This window comes from Rhinoderma darwinii, chromosome 9 (genome assembly GCF_050947455.1).
Source record: "Rhinoderma darwinii isolate aRhiDar2 chromosome 9, aRhiDar2.hap1, whole genome shotgun sequence".
Lineage (NCBI taxonomy): Eukaryota > Metazoa > Chordata > Amphibia > Anura > Rhinodermatidae > Rhinoderma > Rhinoderma darwinii.
In genome coordinates, this window is record NC_134695.1 from 8,120,166 (window position 1) to 8,141,294 (window position 21,129).

A 21,129-nucleotide genomic window follows, 5' to 3' on the forward strand; every position below is an offset into this window, starting at 1 on the left:
GTCTCAAAATACGGAGCTGTTTTCAGGAGAAAACAGCTCCTGATTTTCAGACGTTTTTATGTGGCACTCGCGATTTTCGCTGCGTTTTCTACGGCCGTTTTTGGAGTTTTTTCACTAGTCTATGGAAAACTGCTCCAAAAACGTCCCAAGAAGTGTCCTGAACGGACATGTCGTGAGTTTTACGCAGCGGACTCACGCTGCGTAAAAATCACAGACTGTCTGCACGGCCCCATAGACTAATGTAGGTCCTTGCGAGGCACCTGAAAATGGCACGCGTTGCACGGACGTATATCACGTTCGTCTGAATAAGCCCTAAGTCAGACATCTTGGTACACACAATCCAGTCAGCACATTTTCCTCACCTGCTGCTGGATCTGTTCCAAGAGATCCTGTATTAGGCCCTAGTCACACTGAGTTTTTTTTGCTGGCAGAAAATTCTACATCAAAATTCTGTCTTGAATTTCGAGGCAGATTTTGACCTGCCTGCATGCCGTTTGCCACGTTTTTTGCCCACGGCTATTGAGGGAAAAAGAAGCAACATGCCCTATCTTCGGGCGTTTACTCCTCTGACCTCGCTCTGACATCAATGGGAGGCAGAGAAAGCGTTTTTCGCAACGTTTTTGCCCTTGGCGCTCAATGGCCGCGGGTGAAAAACGTGGCAAACGGTGTGCAGGCAGATCAAAATCTGCCTCAAAATTCAAGCGTGAACAGGGCCTTACAGTGAAGCAAACACAAAACACTACTCCAAACAATGGTAAAACTTTTTCTTTTTTTACATAATTTACTATAAATGTATGTAATGCCCCATGCACACGAACGTGCTTTTGTGGGCGCAATTCCCCCGAAAATCTACGGGAGAATTGCGGCCCCATTCACTTCTATGGGCCCATGTACACGACCGTGGTTTCCAAGGTCCGTGCATGGCCCAGGAGCTTGGACCGCAGAAAGAACGGCCATGTCTTATTACGGCCGTGTTCTGCGGTCCAGGCTCATGTGCACGGCCCGCGATTTGCGGGCGGCTCGCGGATGACACTCCGCGGCCGGCCGCCCCGAAGATCACGGCTGTGCACATGGCTACGGTCATGTGCATGTCTCACTATTCTATATATATATATATATATATATATATATATATATATATATATATATATATATATATATACACACACACACACAAATTATATGTATATATAATTTCGTATGTGTGTGTGTATGTATATATATATGTATGTATGTGTATATACATATATGTGTGTGTATATACATATATGTGTGTGTATATACATATATATATGTGTGTGTGTGTGTATATATATATGTGTATATATATATATATGTGTATATATATATATATGTATATACACACACACACACACACACACACACACAGGGGCGTGTTAGAGGAGAGACAAGGCGGCCAGGCTGTGCGGGAACTACAAGTGTGAAGTAGGATGAGACAGTGTGGACGACGAGCTTGTCGGAGGAGGGTGCGTGTTAGAGGAGAGATCAAGCAGCGCAGAAAATCCTAGAGTGAAGGAAGAGGAGGTGTGGACGTTGAGATAGGAGGAGGGGGGCGTGTTCTATTATTGATGACGCTCTGTGTCTTTGCTAAGGCCTCATTCCCACTTCAGTCTTTTTCTTCAGGGTGCTAGCAGTTTTTGTGACTGCTAGCACCCTGACCCATCCATTTCAATGGGGCCATGCACACTTCAGTTTTTTTGATGGTACCGTTGCTCCGTTCCGATCCAAAGTAGAGCATGTCCTACTTTGGTCCGAGATTCCGTGACCGTGAGGCCCATACACATCAATGGGGACGTCAAAAAAACTGAAGGCACATGGAAGGCATCCGTGTGCCGTCCGTGTGTGACGGAGCCGTTGCCTAGCAACGGACGGGCGGGCAGAAGTACATTGCAGATATATTACACTAATCGGCAGCCCCTTGTCTCTATCAATCGCTGATAGAGAAAAGAGGCTGCTGATTAAAAATAAAATAAAAAGCAGTTCATACGTACCCGGTTGTTGTCTTGGTGATGAGTCCTTCTTTTTCCTCCAGTCCGACCTTCCTGTATGACGCGGCAGCCTGTGATTGGCTGCAGAGGCCGCTGCAGCCTGTGATTGGCTGCAGAGGCCGTCACGTGGGATGAAGCGTCATCCTTGGAGGCCGGCCTTCTGACATCCTGACGTGCGTGACCGCCACTACAGCCTGTGATTGGCTGCAGCGGTGACATGGGATCAAACGTCATCCCTGGAGGCTGGACAGGAGGAAAGTAAGTATGAACTTATTTTTTTTTTTTTATTTCATTAAAATTGTATTTTCCAAGCGCCGAGCATGGTACTGTCCAGGGTGCTGAAAGAGTTACCGCCGATCAGTGCAGCCCATTAACTCTTTCAGCACCCTGGACAGTACCATGCTCGGAAACACGGAGTGCACACGGCCGTTAAAACGGGCACACGGATCCGTCAAAAAAGGCAGTGAAAACGGTGTTGGAAGTGTGCACGAGGCCTTCGACAGCACTTCCGACTGTGTAGAGACACGGCACGTCATCAACTACCTTTAGTTTTCTCGGCCGTTTTCCATCTCTTTCCGTTCCGGGCCATGCTTCCGTTTTTAACCCGTTTTGCGGCCGTTTTTTTCCTTGTCCGTTTTAAAAACGGATGAATTTCATTTGTCAATTTTCTGCCACACACTGCCCTCTGTAGATAATGCCACACACTACCTTCTATAGATACTGCCACAGCCCCCTGTAGGTAATGCCACACAGCCCCCTGTAAAAAATGCCACACAGCCCCCCTTGTAGGTAGTGCCACACAGCCCCCCTGTAGGTAGTGCCACACAGCCCCCCTGTAGGTAGTGCCACACAGCCCCCCTGTAGGTAGTGCCACACAGCCCCCCTGTAGGTAGTGCCACACAGCCCCCTGTAGGTAATGCCACACAGCCCCCTGTAGGTAATGCCACACAGCCCCCTGTAGGTAATGCCACACAGCCCCCTGTAGGTAATGCCACACAGCCCCCTGTAGGCAATGCCACACAGCCCCCCTGTAGGCAATGCCACACAGCCCCCCTGTAGGCAATGCCACACAGCCCCCCTGTAGGCAATGCCACACAGCCCCCCTGTAGGCAATGCCACACAGCCCCCTGTAGGTAATGCCACACATCCCTTCTGTAGGTAGTACCGCACAGCCCCCCTGTAGGTAGTGCCGCACAGCCCCCTGTAGGTAAGGCCACATAGACCACCTGTAGGTAATGCCACACAGCTCCCCTGTAGGCAATGCCACACAGCCCCCATTTAGGTAATGCTACACAGCCCCCTTGTACATAGTCACACCCCCCTACTTTCCTGTAGTGGACGGCGCTTGGAGAAATCCCTCACTTCACTGTCCATATATGGACAGTGAAGGCAGAGACTTCTCCTGGAGTGGAATCCCCGGCCACACAGCCCCCCTTGTAGGTAGTGCCACACAGCCCCCCTTGTAGGTAGTGCCACACAGCCCCCCTTGTAGGTAGTGCCACACAGCCCCCTGTAGGTAATGCCACACAGCCCCCCTGTAAGCAATGCCACACAGCCCCCCCTGTAGGTAATGCCACACAGCCCCCCTGTAGGTAATGCCACACAGCCCCCCTGTAGGTAGTGCCACACATCCCTCCTGAAGTTAGTGCCACACCGCCCCCCTGTAGGTAGTGCCACACAGTCCCCTGTAGATAAGGCCACATAGAACCCCTGTAGGTAATGCCACACAGCCAGCCACCCTGTAGGTAATGCCACACAGTCCCCCTGTAGGCAATGCCACACAGCCCCCCGTTAGGTAATGTTACACAGCCCCCTTGTACATAGTCACCCCCAGAGATTCCTCCTGGAGCGGAATCCCCGGCCACATCGCTGGGGATTTCGCTTCATAAGTCCCTGACGTCATTGTGTCCATATATGGACAGTGAAGGCAGAGACTTTTCCTGTAGCGGAATCGCCGGCCACAACGCTGGGGATTCCACTTCATAAGTCCCTGACATCATTGTGTCCATATATGGATAGTGAAGGCAGAGACTTTTCCTAACGTCACTGTGTCCATATATGGGACTTCTCCTGGAGCGGAATCCCCAATCCCCGGCCACAGCTGTGGCCGGGGTTGGGGATTCCGCTCCTACAGGGAGCAAAAAAACACCCTCCTCCACCTCCTCACATGCGCTTCGCACTGTGAGGAGGAGAAGGAGAGAGCTAGCGACGGAAGACACGGCCGTCATACTACACACCGACACCACATAGTTACAATTTTCGTATGCGCAATGGAACATACACGGCTGCTGAAAACGCAGCCATATCATTTAACAGAGCATGCGTGGTGGAGTGTGTCAACCACGCATGCTCTAAGCAGATGGGGAAACACGTGGTACAGTTACGTCATTTGTGACGTAACCGTACATTGTGAAAGTGGTAATATTACATCCCTGTCCCGTGAGTCCATGCCTCTTTTAATACACGACAATATCTTGCTGGCCTTTGAAGCAGCTGATAGACATTGCATGCTGTTATTTAGTCTATGATCTACAAGTACACCCAGATTCTTCTCAACAAGTGACTACCCCAGTATAGCACCCCTTAGGACATATGATGCATGCAGATTGATGATTGGTGAACAGCTGGAATTGCTATTGTTTTGGTATATATATTTTTTTCTATCTTGCTCTGATGAAGTCCCATGCGTGTCCTACCTGGGTTCCAATTTGTTTTTAAACTCCATGCAGTCAAGTAAAGGTTCTGCATTCACAGAAGTGCTCCATTTGCCTTATGTCTGATGTGCGACACTGGATGGTCACCACAATAAGGCGGTCTTTGAAGATAAATTACAGTGACCCATCATTTACTAATTTACTATTCCTAATTTTAGCAGCACGTGTGGTTGAATGCAATCTCTCTTCTCAATTATTTGGCAGCACTTCAATATATAGCTTACTGGAAAAGGGCTGACATGGAGGCAGTTTTTTAATTGGGACCTCATACTTTTTTGCCTAGGAAACAGGTTCTTACAGTGAGGCTGATATTGGCCTGTTGTGCCATGGCACTTGTTTAAGAGGAAGGGCAAGATTAAGGCCCTGTTCATAAGGAGTATTTTGTAGGCAGATTTTTTTTTTTACCTGCCTGCACTTTCTTGCCGCAGTTTTCACAGTGTTTTTTGCCTGCGGGCAAAAATCGTCGTGAGAAACGCTTTTTCTGCCTACCATTGATTTCAATGGGAGGTCAGAGGCAGAACTGCGACAAGAAAGGACGTCCCACTTTTTTTTCCCCGCAAAGTGGAAAAAAATCAGCCAGAAAGACTTATAAAAAATGTTGTGCGTTTTTTTTAAAGCCGCAGCATGTAAATTTATGCTGCGGAATCACTGCTCTTCTGTTGCGGGTTTTCTCCATTGAATTCAATGGGGAGAAAAAACCTGCAACACTGTAGCGACCTATGCGGCAGATACTATGCAATTCCGCCACAAAAATCGTAAGTTTTATTTGAAATTAATAAAAAGCTTCATACTTACCCTCAACCGTAGTCCTAGCGTCGCGATCCTCTTTTCTGAGCGCAGCCTAGCCTCCTCGAATGACATTTCATCCCATGTGACTGCTGCAGCCAAACACACAGACTACAGGAGGCCGCGCTACGCTCAGAAGAGAGAGACTCGTCGCCATGACTACGAGTGGGCAAGTTAAAAAAAAAAATTCTTTATGCCTGCAGGATTTCTGCAGCGGACATGCCGCCCGAAAAATTGCACCACAATATGGTGCGGTTTTTCGGACGTGGTTCCCTGCTGCTACCAAGGTGGATTTGCTATGTCGTTTTACGCAGCGTATCCACCTAGTGTGTTCCTGCACTCACACAGGGTTTTTGTCTGGCATTTTAAACTGCATAAAAAAGTGTATATAACAATGCCCGCGTTTTTTGAATGTAAAATGCCATATAGGATTTATGTTACGAGTCCTGCTGCCCTTACGGGGCTGCCCAATCTTTACGTGTGTCTGCCAAACGCTGCCAACTGAGCTGCCAGACTGCATTTAGCAACACTTAAACTGGAAAACTGGATTGTTGAAATAAGCACGTGGAGAATTCTCTCAAATTTTAAACCTAGCGGTATTATTATAGTAATGTAGTATTATTATTATAGTGTTATAGTAGTTCAAATAACTAATTGATTAACAATAATTTTGTATTGTATCACTTTTGAAAGTAATGCGGCCCGTCAACTTCCCATTTTTTCTATATGTGGCCCACTTACCAGGCTGAGATTGAGACCCCTGCTTTATACCTTCCTTTATTTTTTTCTGTTTAGGTTTTGGCTTAATAAATACTTGCAAAATCTGCACTGTGTAAACAAGGCCTTAAGAATATGTTCACACGCAACCTCTTCATGGTGTTTTTGCCTCTACTTTTTCTACAATTTTTTTTTCATGACTGAAAAATATTGTCATAGAAAAACACAGCAAAAATCTGTGTTAGCTCATGCTAGAGTATATAAAAAAAACATAATATTTCTGACATCCACATCCTGCCCAGTTATTGGCATCCATTGAAATCAATGGATGTGCACTGGTGTCAGAGATCAGTGTAATGCTTAATTTTCCCTCTAGATCCACAGCAGGTAAAACAGACACAAAAGAAGCGTTTTCCCTTCCAATATCCAATGATAGGGAGTACCCCCAAGGGAGGTTGTATAACAGGACAGAGAGAGAGCAGGGAGGGAAGAGAACTAGCCGTGTCCCCTAAGCTTCAGAAATTTATTCAAGATGCCACGATGTTCCTGAACTCTGCAGAAGATTGGAATCTGACCCAGTGATACCAAGTCTTGAGGAACTTGGTATGGGTGCCTCTCATGGAAGCCGTGAGATCCTCCATTCTCATGATCCCCTGTATCTTACTGAACCACATGTTAATCGATGGAGGGCAAGTTTGTCTCCACAGCGCAGGGATACATGCCCTAGCTGCATTCACCAGATGGCGAACCACAGAACGGCGGTACATGGATAACGGAACCAAACACAGATGGAGCAAGAAGAAGGCCAGCGTACGCGGGAGGTGGAATTCCGTGAATTTGGAGGAGATACGCCACACCTCTGACCAAAAATCTGACACCCGCGGGCACTCCCAGAATATATGTAAAATCGTGCCCATCTGGTCACCACATCTCCAACACAGCGGTGAAACTGCAGGAATCATTGCATGCAATCTGGAAGGCACTCTATAACATCGCGATAAGATCTTAAATCACGCCTCCTGATACCTTCTAGCCATGGATGATTTATGTGTCATAGTATACACACGATCCTTTTGTTCTGCTGTGAGTGTTAGGCCCAAGTCCCTCTCCCAGTTGAGCAGATAGGTGTGGGAAGATTGGATGGGGAAATCAGTATGGTATATAGCCTGGACAGTGAGTGACGTAACGTGCTCGTACCTATGCAAAGTAGCTCAAAAGGGATTTTGTCCCGCGCATGTTCAGAATGGTTAGGTAAGGACACGAGAAAATGTCTCAATTGAGTGATCTGCCAAGGAGTGAAAGGAAGAGGGTCTGTCAGAGATGCTAATTGTGGACCGGTCATCCAGGCCTCCCCTTGTATGACTAGGGAAGCATGTCCCTTGCCTGCCTGCAACCAGCGCCTGAATGGACCCCTTTCTCGCCCCGGAGGGAATGCGGGATTGCCCAAGACTGGGAACGGGGGGCGGAGATGTGGAGATCTCTTTCCGGGGAAAGAGCCGGGACGCAACCGCCAAGGAGGGTCCAATCGTCGGGTGTGTCCGCACCAGTAGGGGAGTATCCTTGCCCAACCAAGGCAGAACCTGCAGAGGAACTGCCATCAAGGACTGTTCCATCGACACCCACTGTTTAACCTCCGTGTGCCGGAACCAGTCCAGAATTCGCAACAGGTGTGAGGCCTGGTGGTAAGAGACAAAGTCCGGAAGACCCACTCCGCCCTCACACCTGGAACGGAAAAGCATGGAGCAGGCTATACGGGCTGGTTTTCCCACCCATATGATCCGATGGAGTAAGGACAACAGGGCTTGAAAGAAGGTACGGGAGATATGAATCGGCAGGGCCTGGAAGAGATACAAAATCCGAGGCAGGATATTCATTTTAAAGATTGCACATCTGCCGAACCACGTGAAGGTACCAGTCGTCCAGGAATCCAGATCGCACTTTAGATGTTGAAGGAGGGGAGGAAAGTTAACTGCATAAAGGCGAGAGAGATCCCTGTTGAGCTGGACCCCCAAATACTTGAGCGAGTCTCTAGCCCCTTAAAGGAGAAGGACCCCGACAGATCTTCCACCAAATACTGCGGCAGCGATACATTAAGAGCCTCCGACTTCTGGTAGTTAATTTTGAAGTTGGACAATTTCGAGTATCTATTCATCTCCGCCATGAGATTGGGCAAGGAGATCCTGGGTGCGGTGAGAAAGAAAAGAAGGTCATACGCATATGCTGCGACATTATGGGACCGTCCACCCAACAATACACCTGCTATGTCTGGGTTGGAGCGAACCTGACATAGGAAGGGCTCCAGGCACAAAATGAAGATTAAGAGGGACAAGGGGCAACCCTGCCTTGTGCCGTTAGAGATAGCGAGTGGGGAGGAAAAGGTACCATTAACCTTAACCCGGGCCGAGGGAGAAGAGTAGAGGCCCGAAAGCCATGGCACCATGTGAGTGCCCAACCCAATATGCCGCAAAGTGGCCAACATAAAGTCCCAGTCGACCCTGTCGAAGGCCTTCTCATCCGTGGACAGCAAGAGCGTGGGCAGAGCAGAGGCAGCCGCGTGATAAATCAAGTTAATTGCCCTTGTGGTATTATCCCGAGCTTCCCTAAGAGGCATGAAGCCCACCTGATCGTAATGGATCACACTGTGGATGAGGGGGGTAATCCTATGGGCCAGGATCTTCTCAAACCGCTTTAGATCCAAGTTTAGCAAAGAAATGAGGCGATAGTTTTGGCATATGGATGTATCCTTCCCCTCCTTGGGTATCGCCGTGATATAGGCCCTCAATATGTCCTGAGGGAGGGAGTGCCCCTCACTAAGTGAGTTGTAGGCATGCAGGAAATGGGGAGCTAGCAGGTCTGAGCAGACCTTATAGTATTGTATGGGCAGACCATCAGGACCTGGCTCGTTCCCTGTCGGCGAGTCCTTCAAGGCCCATGACCACTCTTCCGGGGAAATGGGCTCCTCCAGAACAGCAATAGCCTCCTGGGGATACATTTCTGAGAGGCCCGAGGAAGATTATAAAAGGAGTGGTAATATGCCCGGAAGGCCTCCGAGATGTCCTGGGGGAGGTGCATACGCCTATTTCCGGAAGCCTGGATATGGGGAACGTAGGTACATGATCGGGTTTTCCTAAGTGCCCGCGCCAGAGTCTTACCAGGTTTGTTACTGAATTCGTAGAAATGTCGTCTACATTTCACCAGGGAGGCCCTAGCCTTGGCAAGGCAGAGGGAACGAACCTGAACTCGCAGCTGCCCCAGCTCCGCCCCCACGACCCGATACAAGGAGGCCTTATGGGTCTGTTCCAAGAGATGTATGCGGGACAAAAGATCAAGCAAGTGTGCAGTCCGCTCCTTTTTAAGTTTAGAACCTATACGGATAAAGGAACTGCGGATCACACACTTATGCGCCTCCCAAATTCAAAGCGGGTCCACCTCTGGGGAAACATTTGTGTCAAAATACTCCCGGAGATCTCTGTGTAAGTCCAATACCACCATCGAATCCTGCAGGAGCGAGTCATTCAAACGCCACTGCTAGGAGCGCGGGTGGGCCGCTGGGAGACAGAGGGTAAGCATGATCTGAAAGAAATAAGTAATTTATAATGCACAGTGAACCTTGAAAAAAAAAACAATAGAAGTTTTCACGACCCAATTAAAAAAAATTCAGCAAAAAAACTATGGGATCAAAATGCCCACTATACCCCTAGATTCTTTTTAGGGTTGTACTTTCCCAAATGGGGTCACTTCTGGGGGTGTCCACTGTTTTGGTAAATCAGGGGCTTTGCAAATGCGACATGACACCCGAAAACCAATCCAGCAAACTTGAGCTCCAAAAGCCAAATAGCTCTCCTTCACTTCTGAGCCCTGCCGTGTGTCCAAATAGCCATTTATTACCACATATTGGGAATTGCCGTAATCAGGAGAAATTGCTTTGCAAATCTTGGGGTGCTTTTTCTTCTTTATGCCGTGTAAAAATTGATAATTTCTACGTTTTATTGGAAAAAAAATAATTTTAATTTTACAGACTAATTCCACTAAATTCAGCAAAAAAACTTGTGGGGTTAAAATGCTCACTATACCCCTTGATAAATTCCTTGAGGGGTGTAGGTGTCTTTTTGGGGGTGTTTCCACTGTTTTGGCCCCACAAGACCTCTTCAAACCTGACATGGTGCCTAAAATATATTCTAATAAAAAGGAGGCCCCAAAATGCTCCACATTCTCCTTTTGATTCTGAGGCCTGTGCTTCAATCCATTAGCATACTAGGGCCACATGTGGGATATTTCGAACAACTGCAGAATCTGGGCAATAAATATTGAGTCGCGTTTCTCTGGCAAAACCTTCTGTTACAAAAAAAAAATGGATTTTCTGACAAAAAAAGAATTTGTAAATTTCCCCTCTACTTTGCTTTAATTCCTGTGAAACACCTAAAGAGTTAAAAAAAAATCTAAATGTAATTTTGAAAACTTTGAGGGGTGCAGTTTTTAAAATTGGGTGACTTATGGGGGTTTCTAATATATAAGGCCCTCAAAGCCACTTCAGAACTGAACACGGTGTACCTATAAAAATAGGTTTTGGAAATTTTCTCAAATGTGAGATATTGCTGCTAAAGTTAAAAAAACTATGCCAACATAAAGTAGACATATGGGAAATGTTAATTCATAACTATTTTGTGTGGTATAACTATTTGTCTTACAAGCAGATACATTTACATTTAGAAAAATGCTCATTTTTGCACATTTTCTCTTAAGTTTGGTGTTTTTCACAAACAAATACTGAACTTATTGATCACATTTTTCCACTAACCTAAAGTACAATATTTCACGAGAAAACAAACTCAGATTCGCTTGGATAGGTAAAAGCATTCTTAAGTTATTACCACATAAAGTGACACATGTCCGATTTGAAAAAATCGGCTCCATCCACAAGGCCAAAACAGTCTCAGTCCTGAAGGGGTTAATCTTAGCAGACTTTATATCTTTTTATAGTTATATGAAAGTAAATTGATTTGTATTTTGTCTATCCAGGCCTCAGTTGACTGTTGCAGAAAGAGAGAAAGATGATCTGAGAGACTCCAAGCCACGTTCATTGCGCTTCACGTGGAGCATGAAAACCACCAGCTCAATGGAGCCTAATGAGATGATGAGTGAAATCTGCAAAGTGCTGGATGCCAATAACTGCCAACATGAGTCACAAGAGAAGTACATGTTGCTTTGTGTCCACGGGTCACCAGGTCATGACAGCTATGTACAGTGGGAGATGGAGGTGTGCAAGCTTCCACGGCTCTCCCTCAATGGTGTGCGTTTCAAGAGAATTTCTGGCACCTCCATGGCATTTAAGAACATTGCCTCCAAAATTGCTAACGAACTTAAACTTTAACAGGGCTTTCTGCTCTGTAATGGATAGAGACATAAAAAGAGACATTTAACAGGCACCCCACCCTCACCAGCTCTCTTAAACAAGAGAATGGCGGCATTTCCATTCTGGTTCTCTGTGCTAGCATCTCCTGGAAAGGGCTCAGCAGTGATACAAATGGAGACGGGCAGGGTGCCCTGGGATAAACTACTGCTCCTTTCATTGTAGGTTTTGAGGGTTATTTTATTTGAAATAGATTTATAATTTTTTTTTTTTTAATTGGGGTTGGGACTCAGATTATCTAATAGACTGCTAAGAAGAATAAGTCTTGTAGAAAGCGAGCTAGAATGGTTGCCCCTCCTATAAATGTGCAACTGTACTATATATAGTACAGTTTTAAAACTCAAACCACAACAGATTTGAAGGGATGACATCTGCTCCTTCCCTTTTGTTCACGAACCGTTCCAATTTCCTTTTGTACAGAATTTGCTTAAAAATCATGTCTAAGACACTGAACTACTAGCTCAGGGTGGCTATAAAAAACAGGTACAGGTACAGACTGCCCAACATGGCGTAAGATTTGTGGGTAACTAGGTTTGTTAGGAGGAAAATTTAGAGGGCAACCAGTGTTGTTTTTTTTTTTGTACCCCAGCAATGAAGATGGCAAAAAAAATAATCCAGTTTCTGTGAAAAATAAGCTGGCTGATGAGTGGAGCACATCTTCAGTTACTCCGTGGTACAACAGTTCTAATGCAAATATAGGTTAATGTATTTCAGTCTAGTTTAAATGACTCCTCTTTCTTTTTATGTATCATTACTGAAAAAGCAGTTATCCAAGTCGGAGCTCTTTAAATATGTTTCTTGTGAAGAGGAGCATTGAAAGTGCCCACTTTGACTTACTACTCCATGTTCAATGTTCCCACTTCTCCAAACTTGGCAGTACGCACTCTTTTTGTTGCTTGTTTGAACGGTGGAAATAGCAGACTTTGACTGCAGCACTCACAATGTATATATCAGTTTACAGCTAGATCTATACAGGAAAGTATCAGCTAAATACTTGGTTATTGTGATGGAATGAATGGGAGGCTGCCTTGGTGAGGAAATGCCTGTGGAATGTCAGTGAATCAACCGGACTTTCATATCGGACTTTCTTAAAACCCCTCCGCAGCGGTTGCAGGATGTATCTGTTGTATATATCAATCTAATATCTGTGTGAGACTCCTGCCTGCAGTTGAGGGGTGAAGTAGTTACTTTGGCCTGGTGATTACTTACCAGATTTACCTTTTTTTCCTTTTTCTTTTTTTTTGTTCTTTGTGTGAATGATTTCATTGCTGTTTGAAGAAAAGGAAAAAAAAAAGTTCTGTGACTTTCACTTATTATTTCATTAAACCACACATTGTCATTCACTCTCACATACATGGAAGCTTTCAGCAATCCAAGAGGATCAAGAAGAATTACATTAATACAACAATAGATTTACTACAGCTAGATAATCGATGGAAACCGCAGTAATATCCATACACAATAAGTAGTTTTTATTTATTTTTTGTGGTTTTTAGTTTCTAATCCCATTAGGGTCAGACAGCTACATTTTAGTATCCTTATTATGGCTGGAACATGTGGTTTTACTGAACCAAGCTTAGATCACCGTAGTGCCTGTTTGTGATCTAAGTTCAGTTTAGTGGAACTACGGGAGGTCCACGTGTTGCAGCCGTAATATGGATTCTAAAATGCAGCTGCATCACTGCTATCTGAGACCAGCCCAACTATTGTAAGCCTTAAAAAGATCCTTTCTGCTCTCCTGATGTTTTTGGTAAATACTTCTGTTATTCCATCTGGAAATGTATTGACAACGGAGTGCTATCATTTCCCTTGTCAAAAGGGGGTGTCCCTACACACTGACACTGTCAGCACTAATTGGGCAGTGTCAATCAGGCCAAAACATAGGCCTAAAAATTGGTAACCTGTAAAATTTGATACTGCAAAAAGATGGCTTGTTGAGCTGGACATGCCTCTTTTGACAAGAGTTGGTAACACCTAGTTGTCAATTTATTCATACACTTCTAGGAGGAATAACAGAGGAACGGCACTATACTAATAAAAGATGCTTCGGAATTTTTATACGAGTATTTACTGAAACAGACATGTCAGGAGAACAGACATGAAGTTCAATATCTATAGTCTACTTTATCCTCAAATATAACTGTCTGCCACAGTTTTATTGTAAAGTGGTTATTTGGTTTTATATAAATAAAGCTTCATCACTTCATTATGAAGTTATGATCGTTAGAAAATATCCATCTCAAACCGTGTTCTTCAACCCCTTTTCACATCTTGATTATGGGGGGGTGTACATCCTTGTAAGTAGTTATGAACTCGCAGGCACAGGAGCTGTGCCCACATGCCCAACTGCAGCATAGTGGCTGGTTCATAGCTGGATCAAAGAGAACCCCAATCCTGACCATTTAACCCCTTCAACACTGATTGCTACTGTTAACCCTTTGAATATCAATTGATGCCCCAACATTTAGTTTGCCGGGGCCTGCTAGGGCATGGCAAGTAACCCCTCGGATACATGTACCACGGGTTGAGAACATTGGTATTGGGGCTCTGCCTTTGTCACCATAGATTCTGAACCTCTGTAATGGATGGAACTTCATATTTATGATGCCTACGCCACTTTTTATGACACAATTGAAATCAATGGTAATTCTAATGGAACCGTTGCTTTCCGTTTAATGATTCGATCCTCTCTTCCGATGACAGAAGAGAGGTAAACGTATACTAACAGTAGTATGAACGTAGCCTAAGATGCGACAAATTTATTAAGAGGCACACGCCTCCTAATAAATTTGTTGCATCTTCGGCTGTCTGCCCCACCAAATTAATTCTATGCCAGCCGGGTTTCTGGCATAAATTAATCGAACCGTGGATGGACACGCATCTTTTTGCTAAACTCTACCTATTTTGTTAAGTGGAGAGAGCAGTGGAAACGACCCAAAAGTTGAAATTTTTTGCGTTTAACGTTTTTGATGCAAGTTTTCCTGCATTGAAATTTAGCAAATCCCCCTTCCTCCCCCACACATACTTCTTTTTTTTGTATCCACTCCTGTGCTTGGCTCCAAAAATAAAGAATCTTCACCGAAGGCTGGGTTCCCACTGGTCGGATTTTGCTGCGCAAAAGTATGCAGTATATCTGACCTAGAGCCCATAGAGGGAAGAATCTCCGCTGCGGAAAGTAGTGGTTGGAAAAAAATAAAAGCTAATACTTACCCCCGACCGTTGTCATAGCGACGCCTCCCTCTGTTCTCTATGTAGCCCGGCCTTCTGAGATGACTCAGCAGCCTGTGATTGGCTGCAGCGGTCACATGGGGTGAAACATCATCCCAGGAGGCCGAGCTGCATAGATAAGTGTGACGTGTTGCTGTGACAATGCCCTGGCATTATTACATTTTTTTAAAAATTAAAATAAAGGTTTATTTTTATTCTTTGAGATTTGTATCAAATCAGTGTTTCTATCACAAAAATCGCAAATATGCCATTTGTTGCTGGTTTTACCCCCTCCCATTTAATTCAATGGGGGAAACACGCAATAAAAGAGCAGTGAATCCGCAGCATAAATTGACGTGCTGCTGACTTTAAAAACTGCACCGCAGGTCAATTTAGGAACAATTCACTGCTGATTTTTTTTCTGCAGCGTGTGCATGAGATTTGTTCAAATCTCATCCACTTTGCTGCTACAGTATAAATGCTGCAGAATTTTCTCTGAATTCTGTTAATTCTGTAGCGTTTACGCTACGTGGGAACCCAGCCTAAAACTGCATGTGTGATTCCTGTCTGACAAATATCTAACTACTCAATACGTTTATTGATGTGCAATACATCAAATCAAAGAAATACCGTCAAAACTGTAGAGAAGCATTCTTACTATAGAGATAGTTGTTCTGGCACCAGTCCAGAGTTCTGATGCGTCCTACGATTTTTTTTGTGCTGTGGTCCACCCCCATCATTTTGTACTCTGCACATCAAGGGGCTGCACAGAGCATGCCTCCTAATTCTACACAACTGCTGTATCTTATAGAAGTATCCAGTAACTATATATTATGATTTTGCTGTATTAGGTCTATCAGTTTTTCTTTTGATGTCCTTTATATTTTTATTAACCCATCTAAGTTAATGAAAAGGAGCAGAGTGCTAGAATATCTGAGACTTGAGCAACTCCAGGTTCAGCTGGAGGGTTTTTTTTGTTTTTGTTTTTTTCTAAATCCAAATAATGCATTGCTCAGTTTTATATCTTGGAGCTGGTCCTCACTTTACAGGTTGCAGATAATCTTGTACACATTCTCAATTTCTGTGATTAAATATTTACACTGCATACCATCATCATTCAGGATTATATCTGCAGATCTCCAATGGAATAATATTTTTATTTTGCATTATTCATCAAAGAACAGATGGAAGATGTCAATATCCATATAACATTCTGTAAAAAACAAAAAAAAGAGTGCAAAGCTCCTTGGTGACTTGATAAGGGTTAAATACTGGCACTGGTGAAAACACAGACTTACCAGTATTCTGCTGCACAAAAGTACATAACACATCTGTATTGTCACACAATAAACTTGACTTGCGGGTGTTCAAGAGTCACGTCAATGCAATGCTATTGTACGTTACTTTTAAAGAGAAAATAATGGCTCATGCACTCTTTATAATAAAACCCACAGCTTTATTTAAACCAATTAAAATTCTTTAATATTGTAAGAACCTGTGTTTTGAAAATGTATTTACACGTTTCAGAAACTGAGCCAGAAATGCGAGGTCTAGGAAATATGAAATATACTATTGTCTGACAGTTCATAAGGTCACAAGTATGTGTCAACCCATGAAACCGGAGTTCTGTGCCCTGAGAAGATTCAGGACTAGAAGAACCGAGAAAAGGTAAGAGTGGAATGGCTGGAGAATAGGATTTCTGCTATGCTGAAGTCTTAACTATGTAATGGGATCTCTATGCTAGTTGAAGGGTATTACATGCAGTTCAACTTCTATGGTCTACTCTTTGCATGATGTCCTGGTATTTGAGGGGGATGTAATATTTACACCAGTTCAGTTATGATTCTGGATAAGGCCTGGTTTAAAGGAGGGAACATAAGAGCTGTTGGTTGTATCTTAGAAGCTAAAATCACGCATACAGTTTTGGAGCCAAAGCAATGAGTGAATCCTAAAGAAACCGGAAGTGTAAAAGTAGGACTTCCTCTTGTAGGCACTACTGGCTTTGTCTCAAAATACTGCATTAAAAAAAATGCGTGTGTGATTCCAGCCTTCGGCACAGAAAATTCCTGTGTGTGTTGTCTAGTTAATTTCCAAAAGGCACTATGGGTCAGTATGCAGCACTGGTGTCATGAGTAAATGCTCGAATACTGACTACCCTTGGAGAATCCTGTGCACAGTGAAGACAACCATACTTAACATTCTTAGGCCACTTTCATCTGGCAATAGTTTGCATTAATATTTGTAAGCCAAAATCGTGGGTCCATAACACAGAAGAGCTACAAATCTTTCAGAAATATACTTTGTCTGTGTAGGTTTGACTCCTGGTATTGACTTACAAATTCTGACACACATACTCCTATGTGAAGGTGGATTAAGGCTCTATTCACACTAGTTGAGGTATACATGTTTTTTTTGTTTTTTAAACGCAGGTGCAAATGAAGAAAAAATCAAGATCTATTCTGTAGAGCTGCGGTGGGGAGAGGGGGTGCGCGCACGCTGGTTCTGAACCTTGTATCAGAAAGCGGCCTTAGACCTCATTCAGTCGGCTTTAAAGCTGACACATTTTGGTGATCTAAGTTCTGTTCACTTAACCCCTTCACTGAGACATCTTTTGATTTTTCGTTTTTCACTCCCCACATTCCAAGAGCCATAGCTTTTTTCTTTTTTTTCCCCTATCAAAATAGTGGTGTGAGGGCTTATTTTTTGCAGGACGAGTTGTAGTTTCTATTGGTAGCATTTAAAGTACCATATAATATACTGGGAAACTGGGGAAAAATTATTTGTGGGCTGAAATTTAAAAAAAAAATGTTTCCTCAATTTTTGTGGTTTCTTTTTTTATGGCTTTTACCGTGTGGTAAAAACAACTATTTTTTTTACGGCGTTCACCGTACACGTTAAATAACACTATATTGTAATAGTTCAGACTTTTATGGACACAGCGATACCAATTTTGTTTACTTATTATTACTTTAATATTGTACTATTATTTTTTCACTACTAAAAACGTAATTTCACTTTTTTTTTTTTTTTTTACACTTTATTAGCCCCCTAGGGGAATTTGCCAACGATCATTGGATTGCTGGAACAATACATTTTTACAGGCTTCTGTTAAGCCCAGCCACAGGAGTGAAGGCATTGGCCCCCTGGACTGCCATGACCACCATTGTCACCCCCTGATCTCGTTGCGGGGGGTGATGACCTGTTGGAAGGGGCCGTCCCCCTCTTTTCAACGCATCAGATGCCGCGGTCGTGCTTGAAGGATTAAACCGCAAGGAACTGTGCGATCACTGTTCCTGGCTGTTAGTCCCTGGTTGTCAGCTGTAAAACAGCTGACACCCGCAGCATACATCACCACCGCACCAGGACGTAATGGTATGTCAGGGTGCGCGAAGGGGTTAAAAAGTCTGGGAGGAGGTGGGGGAATCTAGGGCTGCCGTAATATGAATGCTAAAATGTGGCTACGTTATGGCCAGCTGAATTGGGTCCAAGGCCACTTGCATATACAAGGCCCATTATACTGTATGAGGCATCTGTGGGCATTATACTGTATGGGGCATCTGTGGCATTATGCTGCTATGGGGGCATGATACTGTGGGCTGAACCATGTGTGTATGAGCGGGTATTGGATGGAATTAGAGGCGTGGCTTAAAAGAAAAAGATTTGTCCCTCTTTGTGATACTTGAAAGTAGCACTGTCTACAGGAGGGCTGAATAGCCCTGTCTACAGGGGGCGCTATATAGCACTGTCTACAGGGGAGCTGTATGGGGAAGCTGTATAGCCCTGTCTGCAGGGGGCGCTATATAGCACTGTCTACAGGGGGGGGCTGTATAGCACTGTCTACAGGAGGGGGCTGTATGGCACTATCTACAAGGGCGGGCTGTGTGTGGCACCATGGGGAGGGGGCCCAGTGTTTCCTAGTTACGCCCCTGCCTGCGGTGCGTATTTTTCAGACCACATGTCAATTCCTGCTGCGGAAAGTGGCCAGAATTGCTGCGTTTTTCAGAGATGTTGTCTCCATCTCCTAACATTGTGAAAAACGCCGCAAAATACGCACCATTTGCTGCAGTAAACGCAGGAAATGGTGCGTTTTTGTCACAGCGGAATGTCTGCGTTTTTCAACGGAATTGCTGCAGAAATTTTCTGCAGCAATTCCGTTGTGTGTGGACAAGCCCTAAGGAGGAAAGGACTGCCTGTAGAGTTGTATGGAGGCACATCTGGAGACGGGTACAAAAAAATGTATATTGCACTCACAGTTCACAGTGGCCTCCATTATTCTTAAATGGAAGTTAGGAACAACCAGGACTCTTCCTAGAGCTGGCAGCCCCATACCAAGTACTCGAGGGAGAAGGGCCTTGGTAAGAGAGATGACCAAGGAACCAATGGTCACTCTTGCTAAGCGCCAAAGATCCTGTGTGCAGATGGGAGAAACTTCCAGAAGGTCAACCATCACTGCAGCACTCTTAACAATTTTTGGCAGAGTGGCCAGAAAGAAGCCTCAATAAAAGACAAATGAAAGCCTGCCTGGAGATTTCAAAAATAGCACCTAAAGGACTCTGACTGTGAGAAACAAGATTCTGTGGTCTGATAAAACCAAGATGGCACTTTTTGGCCTCAATTCTAAGCATCTTGTCTGTAGGAAACCAGGCACTGCTCATCAGCTGCCCAATACCATCCCTACAGTGAAGCGTAGTAGTGGCAGCAGCATGATGTGGGGGTGTTTTTCAGCAGCTGGGACAGAGAGACTGGTCGGGGTTGAGGGAAAGATGAATAGAGCCAAGTACAGAGATCTTTTTACTGGATACCTGATCCAGAGTGATCTGTGCCGAACGTTCACCTTCTAACAAGCCAACAGTCAAGAGTGGCTTAGGGACAACTCTGTTAATTTCCTTGAGTGGCCCAGCCAGAGCCCTGACTTGAACCTAATCGAACATCTGTGGAAAGACCTGAAAATGGCTGTACACTGACGGTCCCCATCCAATCTAACAGTTTGAGAGATCTGCAGAGAAACAAAGGCAGAAAATCCTCAAATCCAGGTGTGCAAACCTTGTGGCATCTTACCCAAGAAGAACTAAGTACTGAGTAAAGAGTCTGAATACTTATGTCAATGCAATATTTTAGTTTTTCCTTTTCAATAACTTAGCAAAGATAACTAACATTCTGTTTCCACTTTGTCATCATAGGGAATTGAGTGCAGAATGATGGGGGAAAAGCTTTTTTTTTTTAAGCACAAGGCCTCAACAAAATGTGAAAAAATTGAAAGGGTTTGAAGACTTTCCGAATGCATTGTACATATACTTTTTTTTCTGCGCACAATTGTATCAAAAACCATAGTTGACTACGTTTTTAAATATAGCTAATGCAAAAGGTATCCCCAAAGGATGCTCTTTTGATAACGTGCTCATGGGCTAACAGCCATATGTTTATCAGGATAATTGACGCATATCATGGGGTGCACCTAGACTCACGTTTTGGGAAACTGATTGTAGGTTGGAAAGCTTTGAGCTGATAATATATTCAAACTATAAGGTATATCCGTAAAGGAATTCAAGAGTAATTAAAGGAATAATCTAGTGTAGAAAACCCGTTTTTAAATACCCCTTAAAAGGGAGTGGCTACAAAAATAGACCTTTTAAAGGGCCCGTGAAAAAATAGGAAATGTCCATGAAACGGGTCCCACCAATTTGGCACGCTCGTCTGAATAAAGCTTTACTCAGATGGCCAATTTAGTTTTAATAGAAATTGGGCTGGCAGCTTCCCCAAAAGAGCACAACTAGTAACCGGGAAAAAAAATTTTTTTATTTATTTATACAATCCCTACTAAAGTAGGGAAACATAATTCTGTTATAGAAACCAAATTACCAGTAGGAATAACTTCCCATTTTCCATGTTATCCATGACCGCACACTGTAGATATACCAAACGTACTTTAGGAAGGGACAATAGCCTTTGGTTGTGCGGTCCTACAGGTTAAGGCCCCATGCACACGACCATATAAAATCTCCGTAATTGCGGGTGGTAATACGGTCCGCAATTATGGACCCGCCGAGTTCTATTGGCCGCGGACACCTTTCCATATCGCAACGGATGTGTCCGTGCCATAGGACCATGCTGGGAATTATGGAGCATGTCCTACTTTTAGTTTTTTACGGGCCGTGCTCCCATACGGCTGTGTGCATGAGGCCTAACGCCTGGCTGGATTAGAGATCCAGCCTGTACATTTCCAGAAAATGCATGGAGACTAGACAAAGTGGCAGCCTTGCCAATCTGATCTAGAGAGGTCCCTCAC

The 21,129-nt window shown here is 44.3% G+C and overlaps 1 protein-coding gene across 10 annotated transcripts in view; it reads left to right on the forward strand.

Moving 5' to 3' along the window:
• MARK2 (microtubule affinity regulating kinase 2) overlaps positions 1–16,337 on the forward strand; it is a 382,575-nt gene extending 366,238 nt beyond the window's left edge. For all 10 annotated transcript variants that reach the window (XM_075837219.1, XM_075837216.1, XM_075837215.1 and 7 more), the window contains one exon: positions 11,246–16,337. In XM_075837219.1, the coding sequence (XP_075693334.1) occupies positions 11,246–11,597 (352 nt within the window). In that variant the 3' untranslated portion in view covers positions 11,598–16,337. The remainder of the gene's footprint in view (positions 1–11,245) is intronic.
• The last annotated feature ends 4,792 nt before the right edge of the window (positions 16,338–21,129 follow it).